At 32.1% G+C, this 10,647-nt stretch overlaps 2 protein-coding genes across 2 annotated transcripts; both read left to right on the plus strand.

The window, feature by feature from the left end:
• On the plus strand, positions 1-2,012 carry LOC125816052 (putative UDP-glucuronate:xylan alpha-glucuronosyltransferase 4). Its single transcript, XM_049495645.1, has 2 exons — positions 1-772; positions 1,089-2,012. The coding sequence occupies exons 1-2, from the start codon at positions 16-18 to the stop codon at positions 2,000-2,002; spliced, it is 1,671 nt and encodes a 556-aa protein (XP_049351602.1). The 5' UTR covers positions 1-15; the 3' UTR covers positions 2,003-2,012.
• A 5,165-nt stretch (positions 2,013-7,177) lies between these two features.
• On the plus strand, positions 7,178-10,647 carry LOC125816725 (putative UDP-glucuronate:xylan alpha-glucuronosyltransferase 4). The gene is made up of 2 exons (XM_049496345.1): positions 7,178-7,916; positions 9,719-10,647. The coding sequence occupies exons 1-2, from the start codon at positions 7,178-7,180 to the stop codon at positions 10,645-10,647; spliced, it is 1,668 nt and encodes a 555-aa protein (XP_049352302.1).

A 10,647-nucleotide genomic window follows, 5' to 3' on the forward strand; every position in this document is an offset into this window, starting at 1 on the left:
ACACACACACATACAATGGCACTCACAAAGTCAAAATCATATACACTTTCTCTCATATTTCTCTCCATATTCCTCCTCTACCTAACTCTAACTTGCAAATTAAGACAAAAAAATCATGATATTCCAATCTCAAACCTAGAAAAACCAACTTTTAGACAAAATATTGTTATGCCCACGGAACATTTCACTAGTAAACCTCAATGGTTTCAACTTTTACAAGACGAAATCAAGGACAAATCAACACTAAAAATTGGCCTAGTCAACCTTGATGATGTCTCGTTTTTCGACTACGTTGGATTGCACGGGGCAAAAAATATGGAGACGTTCGACGTTAAATTCCCTAAGGTTTCGAATAAAATTAAGTGGAAAGACTTATTTCCAGAATGGATTGATGAAAAAGAGGTATCAGCCAAGCCTACTTGCCCAGAAATCCCAATGCCAGTTTTCGAGGTGTACGAGGAATTGGATGTGGTCGTTGCAAAGGTTCCATGTAAGCATGTAGGGGTTGATGGTTCTAGGGATGTTTTTAGGTTACAAGTGAACTTAGTGGTAGCTAACTTGTTGGTAAGGATTGGTAGTTGGAATAAAAATCGACCTGTTTACGCGGTGTTTATCGGCGATTGTGGGCCTATGTGGGAGATATTCCGATGTGAAGACATGTTGTTGCATGAAGAGAATTTATGGGTTTATAAACCTGAGTTAAAAAGGCTGAAGCAAAAAATTCTTGTGCCTGTTGGTAGTTGTCAGCTTGCTCGTCCATTTTCAGAACAAGGTAAATTTGTACTCGTATTTTTTTTTATTTTTGTTGTTATCTAATTTTCGAAATTAAATATTTTACAAATCCTTTTACACCATTTGGAACATTAAATGTACCTAACATGACACATTTTTGTCAAATCAATTAGTACTAACAACTAACCAAAGGGAAAAAAACAGAGAGACCTTTAGTCATATTTTGTATTTATAGATTACATACTTTCAGAAATTTTTTATGGACGGCAACCTGATAGTAATATTTGAAGTTTTCTAATTAGTACTATAATTTTTTTAAATACTAGAAATTAAACCTTTGTCAAAATTCCGTACAGAACAAGAATCTTGGAAGAGTTACCCAGCATCAGCACTGGACAAAACATTCCACAAGAAGCCAAGAGAGGCTTATGTGACAGTTATACATTCCTCAGAAGCTTATGTTTGTGGAGCAATAGCTTTAGCACAAAGCATTATTCTAACTAACTCAACAAGAGACCTTGTTCTACTAGCAGATGACTCAATTTCACCAAAATCTCTTCATGGTCTCAGAGCAGCAGGCTGGAAAATCAAGAAAATCAAAAGAATAAGAAGCCCACATGCCCCAAAAAATGCGTACAACGAATGGAATTACAGCAAGCTAAGGATATGGCAACTCATAGAATATGACAAAGTCATATTCATCGATTCAGATTTCGTGGTTTTCAGAAACATCGATCAATTCTTTTCGTATCCAGAACTATCAGCTGCTGGAAACGATGGGTATATTTTCAATTCGGGTGTTATGATCATTGAACCATCAAAATGCAAGTTTCAAAATTTAATGAACAAAAGGTTTGAAGTAGGTTCTTATAATGGGGGCGATCAAGGCTTTTTAAATGAAATGTTCGTGTGGTGGCATAGGTGGCCTACTAAGCTAAATACACTCAAGATATTTATAAATTCAAATCATCGCAATCTTCCTGATGATTCATACACCGTACATTATTTGGGATTAAAGCCATGGTTGTGTTACGAGGATTATGATTGCAATTGGGATAAAGTGGAATCGCAAATATTTGCGAGTGATTCAGCTCATGAGAGATGGTGGAAGGTGTACAAGAAAATGTCTATGGAACTTAGGGAATATTGTGCATTGACACCACAAATGGATGCAAGGATAATAAAATGGAGGAGAAAAGCTAAAAAAGCTAATTTTTCAGATGGACATTGGAGGATTCAAGTGAAAGATCCAAGAAGACTTTCCAATTGATGATTATTTTATTAATCTAACAAGAGATTAATTCAAATCATGTATACTAACAAGTAACAAATTCCCTTTTTTTTTTTCTTCTTTTCTGATAGAGATTGTAGACATATGTTTGCAACATTTCAACTAATTAGAAGTAAAACTATCAAAGAATGTGCCAAGAATAGTCCTAATTGGTAAAAACTTATCCGCACCCGTTATTTACATCAAATCATATAAATTTACTATAATTAATTTATTTAATAAGGTGAAAATACATGTTAATGAATCATTATTAAGTGCGGAAACACCCATATGGTCACTCTGTTTTTTTTTTTTCGATTTTAATGAAATCCCCTGCTTGCAAGAGGTCTTACTAGGCTAGAAACGATCCAGAAATTTCTAGAAAGTGTGACAAATTAAACTCATAAAATTATAATTAGTCCACATATTGATTTCATTATTTTGATAGCAAGTTATAGTTTTTATTTGTTTCACCAATAGATTCGAATCGATTGGATTTATGCAATTAATCTGGATGATTTTCAGTCGTGTCATCTCTTTTGAGTTTACTTAAAGAACATTTTAGTTTTTTGATTTGGTAACTAAACAAAACAGACGATTTTTTTTTAAAAAATTTGTTATAAAATAAAGACTATAAAGTAAATATATCAGAGACAATATAGTGACTAATTCATTATTTAAGTTCGAATATACTTGCATATTCTTACTTGATTGCGAGCTTATTCAAATATAAGTTTATCTGATTGCAAGCTTATCCAATTATAGATTTATCTAAAAAAAAAAAGAGTGAAAATATGTAACAGATTTAGATAATTTGAATTATCATATATCGTTAAAATACCGAATTAACCAACTTATTTAAACCCAAAAATGTTGGATGGATCATAATTCAACCTGTTGACACCCAATTTTGACCGTCCCCAATATAAATTAATCGTCGAGCTTCTTTCATTTTAAGCGATCTAAAATAATTGGTTTCAAAAATAGTTTGCGAGTTATTTTAAATAAATTATGTCACTTATTATAACTTTTAGACAATACTTATATTTTACATGTCTATATATATAATTGATATATTTTATGAATGTTCAAAAATTGTCTCAAAAGGATTTTAGTTTTATTTAAATATTTGGCTATTTAGTTTAAATTAATTAATAGCTTATATTTTGAGTTAATTAGTTTATAATTAAGTTAATTATTATATAATTATGTGTCTAATTAGTATATTTTATGAATGTTCGAAAATCATCTCAAAAAGATTTTTAATTTTAGTAGGTATTTTATTAAATTAGTTTAGTTTAAATTATGGTTTTAATTTTGAGTCATTTAAGTTTAATTGAGTTTATTATTTTATTTCGTTGAAATTAAGAAGCTCGTTAGTTAATTATATTAATTCGTCTTATTTAAATTTTAGCCAAATTCATTAGTTAAACTCTACTTGGTTAATAAGTGGGCTAATTTTATAGTTCATTTGGCCAAGTCTTAATTCCAAATCTTGCCTCTTATTTACTTTTATCTTTAAATCCTAAGAGGACCAAATTTGAGCCTTTTTAAGTTTTTCTAGCAGCCCTTAGCAGTAATCCAACTATTTTCCTTATTTTTGGCAAGCCCAACCTTTTCCCTCTACGTCCAGCCCACCATCCCAGCCCAATTCCCCTTTACCCGGCCCAAGCAAATCAGTAACAATACAATATAACAATCCAAACAATACAATGATTACAACAGTCCAAATGACCCCTGCACCGTTCTTCTTTTTCTCCGCAAACCCAGACGCAAGCCAGCAACATCAGCGATTCCAGCAGCCCAAATCGCGACCAGAAGCAGCCCAGAAAACGTACAGCGGGCAGCAAGCACGCGGCTGTCTCACTTTCCTCTTTCGGAATGAGTCAAAACCTCAAAAAAAAAGGTGTTTATCCGGAAAGGGGAAAGGTTTTGAAATTTTGAATTTTGAATTTTGGCCTTTTGGATCCGATCTTCAGCCCTTTCCCCCTCAAAATCGAACCTTATCTCCTTCTATATATTCTTTTTCTTTCAGTGGAGAGGGGGGGGATTTTTTTTATTTTTTTCGATTAGAAAATTGAGGCTCAAAAAGAGTGTTGTTTTTTAGAACCAAAATTTCTACATAAGAGATTTGAAGCGATTCTTTAGTGAAGAACTTTTGGTCACTTTTCATCAATACATATAAAAGTTGATAGAGATAAAAGTGGCAAGTCTCAAAGGTCATACAAAAAACATATACCAAGTATATTCGTCTTAGCGTCTCTCTTTGGTTGCTGGGAATTTTGCCGGAATCTTCGGAGTTCTCCGGAGTCGTTGGTGGAAAAATCATTGTCCTCTGCTCGTTGTCCTGTTTGCTGCACCTCGAAAGGTAACCCCCCGATTTCAGTTCATATCTCGGTGGTTTAGTGTGTTGGTATGATAACTATTGAGTTAATTGAATGATGGAATTTCAAGTTGTTTCGATTTATTTATTTATAGCTGATTGTGTTGCCTATCGCTGTTCTTATCTTGCATTAACTTTTGGAGCACTGTAAATCTGGTTAGCCATTTAAGAGATATAGCTTAAGCTTTTTTTTTTTTTTTTTTTGACAAAAGTATGGTGATATATGTTCCTATTTGCTTAGCTACTAATACCTTGTTTTATCCTTTCGCTTCTGAAACAATTTGGTCTTGATGCTTGATGAACTCTTTTTTTTTTTTTTTTTTTTTTTTTATCATGTAGCATAGTAAGTCAGAATAGAGTTTTATTTCTCTAAAATGTCCAACAATGGTGCTCCATATAATGCAAAATGAATTTAAGGATTTTGTTTTTCGACTGTAGGTATCATTTGCTAGCTTGCTCATAGTTATTCTTCTTCATTGGTAGTGTAGTATATGTTTTGTTGTGGGATTTTATCTTAGTGCCAAAACAGTAGCTAGTTTACTAGTAGTAAACATGTTTTCTTGATTGATTAGTTTTATCTTTGTGGTCACTTTAGCATTTGCTTGAGGTTGTTGCCGGCTAATTAATTCAAGAAAGGAGTTAAATTTTTTTTTTTTCCTATTATATATTTACTTGATGTGCTGAAGTTTGTGTCTCTGTTGGTCACTATCATTGCTTGATCTCATCGTATTGCCTATATTCCCTTTTAAGCTTTTTTTAATCTGGTATAGTTGTTGGTAAGTTATATATATATATATATATACACATGTATGTATTTTTTATTTTTTATTTTATTTTTATTTATTTTTTATTTTCTTGATATCTGTTTGATATGATTAAATTGGTATTGAAACAGCCGGTTATACATATGCTCTTATATCCATGCTTTAAATAGTAGCCGAATTATTTGCCGTTACTTTATATCAAATCTGCATAATTGAATTTTATTTGATTTGAACCTGTATGTACTTTACTTCCACCTTAGCATGTTTGCTTTTTTTTATTTTATTTTATTTTTTAACTATTGTTTTAGCATTTTGATAGTTGAGCATGTAGAGTTAGGAATGTGTAGTTGTCCATTCAATTTTTATTTTATTTTATTATTTTATTTTTCTTTTTCTCCTCTCAGTATGTCTCCTTAAGTGTTAAGCAATATGGCTTTCTCTCTGTTTATTGTAGCAATCCACGGCCTATCATTTTTTAGGGATCGAGTTAAACACCTTTAGTTTGGTGTCGCATTTTATCTCGGAAAGCATCTGCAAAGTCAACTTAAATTGTTTGAATTTGTTCTGCTTAATTATCTTAATTTGCTTATGCTTATCCCCCCCGGAATTGTGTCTTTAAAAGAGGAAAAGAGAAGGTTCGATTGGCTAGCTTCTAATTTGTGAACATGAACATATGTGGAATATATATAAAGATTACTGTCAAAATGTGTTGTTGCCATGCCATCAAGTGTGTCATTCCTCTTATTGAATAATCTTGCCTTATTTGTGAGTTTTATAGTTATTAGTATGGATATTAATCCTTTTTCTTCCTTTTCTTGTTTCATGTGATATTGAATGAGCTCATGGAGCTCTAGTGCCCCTCTTTCCATTCCCATGGGCCATGGAGGCCCAAAATCGCATTTCCCTCGAGTCGTATTTAAAAATTCAAGTCCCAACAGACTAAGGCGTACAGGTCCCGGAGTCAAGGAAAATATTGGAGCAGATTAGAGAATTGAAAGATTGGGCCAAAGGCCCACTTTTAAATCCAAAATTTGTATTTTGTTATCTATTGGGGCCTAAGCCCATTTAGTTGCTATTCTTATTTTGTTAGAAGCTTAAGACAGGTGAAAAATTGGGCCTAAAACCCAAAGAAAAAAAATATATTTCTTTAACGTTAGTGTAGGACAGGTGCAGGTGGCTCAAATGGGCCTTTGGCCCAATATGAAAATGGGCCCAAGGGCCGGCCCAGGCGGACAGGAAAACCGGATTTGGGCCCAAGTTCCTTTCTCTTTTTTTTTTTTTATTATATTTGTTTGCTCGTTATTATTTGCTATTAATCTTAAGGTTTTAAAAGAATTCAAATCCCCAAAAGACACCCATTTTTTTTTTTTTAATTACTTAAACTAAATTGTTCATCTCTACTTAACGTAAAAGAAAATAAATAAATAAATTCACAAAATATTTCACTTAGATAATATTTCAATATTTCCCCTTTTAAAAATAGTTCTAACTATAAATTAATTCAATTTTTGCAAAGTTAAGCTAAGTTAAAATTATTTTAGCCAAATAATTAATTGTCGGATAACCGCATTAGCGAATATTCTAGGTGCTTTAAAAACCTTCCTAGAATATTAATAGGAACCTCGAACCCCCTTAAAAGTTTTCAATAGATTTACTGTTTTAGTCTTTTGAAAACAATAGTTTTCTTGATTTTTTCTTAAAAATTAAGTGGCGACTCTAAAATCAGTCAAAAATATATTTTCCTAATAAAACACAACCCATATATTGATTCGAAATATAATTCAATATCCATCTATCTAACCTCCCTAATTTAGATTCAACACAAATGAGGAAAGTGATACTGATACATCCTTGTATGGTTTGGAAAGTCGAACAAACAAATTTCGCTCCATTTTACTATAATTTTCTTGAGTGTAAATAAATATTCTTTTCATTAAATTTATTTCCTTTTTAAGAGAAAATATTCAATTATAAATACACCTCACATCCTCAAAACCAAATCAAAAACTTTTTTTTTTATTAAAAAAAATGGGTTCCAAGCCTTCTCACACCAAACTAAAGCTTATCACCATTTCAATAATCTCTTTTTTCATTGCCTTCATTTACCTTAGTATATCACATAGCCCTAAACGCCATGAAACCTTAATATTTCACACCTTAAAAGATCACAAACAACCAACACAAATCTTCCCTAGGCATGTTATCAAACCTAAGTGGTACAAATATCTTGAAAACAAAACAAAAAATTCAAAATTCAAAATTGGACTAGTCAACGTGCACGAAACACCTATTGAAGTCAAAGATCTACACGACGAAGAAGTTGACCTAGTCAACGTTCATTTTCGTCGTGTTAACAAAAGTGTTATATGGAAAGACTTATTCCCTGAGTGGATCAATGAGAATGTGCCTCAAAAATCATCCCAATGTCCTGAAATTCCAATGCCTGAGCTCGAAGATTATGTGGATTTGGACGTTGTTTTGGCTAGGGTTCCTTGTGAAAATGCTACTAATGTGTTTAGGTTACAAGTGAACCTAGTTGTGGCTAATCTTTTGGTGAAAAATGGATTGGATAGTAACGATATTTATCGCGAAATTTACGTAGTTTTCATCGGACCTTGTAGTCCTATGCTTGAGATTTTCAGGTGTGATGATCAAATATGGCATGAAGGAAATGTATGGATTTACAAACCTGATTTGAGAAGACTCAAACAGAAAATTCTCATGCCTGTTGGATCTTGCCAACTTGCCACTCCATTTGCCGTACAAGGTATGTTGTTAATCTTTTTTTTTTGAGTTCATCTAAATACTCTTCGATTTAAAATTATATCTAAAAACAATATTATTTATATGTAGATTTGATATATGTTGAATTCTCTCGACATCTCAATGTGTTTGTGTTAATATATTTAAGATTCTTAGTAAAATCCTGATTCTGCTACTATACACACTATCAACATAAATGACGAGATGGAAATAAAGGCTACTCGGAACTCACGACTAGCTAGCGTTTGGTCATTTTGGATATGATTTTCAAAATTTATTTTTAAATATTTGTTTGACTATATATTTTAGATCAAATTATGAAAATCAGTCTTTAAAAAAATTTCAAGTTCCAAAAATTGGTTCATACTAGTTTTTGAAATTTTGGGACTTCTACTCACAAAACTTCAATATTTTTACGAGCAAAATGCTTGTCGAAACACAACTTCAAAAACTTCAAGTTTTCAAGTTTGAACTTCAAAATTTATAGCTAAGTAACCTTAGAATGGGGATTTTACGTGCCATACCAAACAAATGTGATCTGATAGTGTAAAAAACAAAAAGAAAATTACACGTTGGTGAATATTAGTTTAAAATAAAATAAAATCAGGTACTCTATGGTTCAAAATATTCATTTTCTAGAACGCTTATATGTTACGTGTAACGTGTTATAACTTCTATTTTTGGATAAGTTAGGACCAAATATAACAACTTCAAGATCTCATGAAAAGGGAAATTATTGAAGCATCAATTTTTTGTACTTTGAATTTCTTTTTGTTATGTATATATATGGCATCATAGTTGATAATTATTTTCTGAAATAATTGACCACATGAATTGTTTGAGGATATGTTTCAAAGCATTGAACAAATCCACTAAACTAACTTGAGAGGAAAAAATTGCTAGATTTAGAAAATGATTTTTTTATGATTAATCCTGCATTTAGAAGACAATATTAAATGGAACATGGAGTATTTTTCAAGGGATAAATTTTGATAACTAGGTAAAGTACATTATTATTATTGTAATTGGGCACCCACCCAATTGTCTCTTTATAGCAATCTGAACATAGGTGCTTCGAATCTATAATAAGATGGAAATGAATCAATGACAGTAAACCAACTTACCAAAGGGCTAAATTAAATAAAATCATTCAAAATTTAATTCAATTATTCTACAAATAATAATAATTAAGTAGTACATTTCCCAATCTTTGTGAAGAGTGTAATCCAATAATTTACCATATTAGAAAATAAAGGTAAAAATATGTAGGCAAGTGGGGTCAAACTTTCAAGATCGTACATCACCGTATAAGTACTCCATTAGTTCTTATTTATTTATGTGATATAGTTTTATTTTTTAATTTAATTCAAAAAGAATGTATACTTTCTTATTTAGAAATAATTTTACTTTAAGCTTTTTATTGTGCCTTTAGTGAGATGATTTATAATCACAAATGTTTATGACTTGTTTTAGATTATAAATTTCAAAAGTATTTCTTTCTTTCTTAAATTTTGTTGTCAGTCAGATACCGTCACATAAATTGGTACGGATGAAATATTTCATTTACTCTTTTTCTTTTATATATTTTTCGTCGAGTTTCCGATATCTACATTGTAGATCCAACTAATCTGAATTCGTGTCGCGTAAAACCCATTTAAGGGTGGAGGAATCCTATCCATTCCACCACAACCCTCATTGGTTATTTTCTTTCATACCCAAGACTTGTTTTTTCTCTTTTGCTATGTTTATTTTAAGGGTTACAACTTACACCTCATTCATTATGTTTACCTTGGTTGAAACTACTAGGTCGAGAAGTATGGAGAAAATTTGGCTCATCATCCACAAGCAACAAAAGTGCACACAAGCCAAGAGAGGCTTATGTTACTGTTCTTCACTCCTCAGAATCATATGTCTGTGGAGCAATATCTCTGGCACAAAGCATCATCTTATCCAAATCCACGAAAGACCTAATTCTTCTTGTCGACAACTCAATATCACAAGAAACTCTACATAGTCTCAAACTAGCAGGATGGAAGATCAAAATAATAGAAAGAATAAGAAACCCTCATGCAAAAAGAGGCACTTACAATGAATGGAACTACAGCAAGCTCCGGATATGGCAACTAACTGAATATGACAAGCTTATCTTCATAGACGCGGACTTCCTCTTCTTCAAGAATCTTGATCATTTCTTCGTGTTCCCACAGTTATCAGCTGCTGGTAACTGTAGGCATGTGTTCAACTCAGGGATCATGATAATCGAACCATCGGAGTGTACTTTCAAAACCCTAATGGAGAAAACCCTATGTGTTGTTTCGTACAATGGAGGTGATCAAGGGTTTTTGAATGAGGTCTTTTCTTGGTGGCATAGGTGGCCTGCTAAACTGAATTTTTTGAAGAATTTCCAGACAGATGAAAGTCGAAAATATGAATATCCTAAGGATGCATATGCAATGCATTACTTAGGTTTAAAGCCATGGATGTGTTACAAAGATTATGACTGCAATTGGGATGTTTTGGAATATAGGGATTTTCCAAATGACTTAATTCATGCAAAGTGGTGGCAAGTTTATGATTTAATGCCAAAGGAGCTTCAGAAATTTTGTGATTTGACTCCAGAGATGGATACAAGGATAAGATTGGAGAGACAAAAGGCTAAAATTTCTAATTTTTCTGATGGCCATTGGAAAATTCAAGTGAAGGATCCAAGAAGACTTTCTGATTCTGACATTTGA

This window comes from Solanum verrucosum, unplaced genomic scaffold (genome assembly GCF_900185275.1).
Source record: "Solanum verrucosum unplaced genomic scaffold, falcon-dt-bn FXZP01000261.1, whole genome shotgun sequence".
NCBI classification, from domain to species: domain Eukaryota; kingdom Viridiplantae; phylum Streptophyta; class Magnoliopsida; order Solanales; family Solanaceae; genus Solanum; species Solanum verrucosum.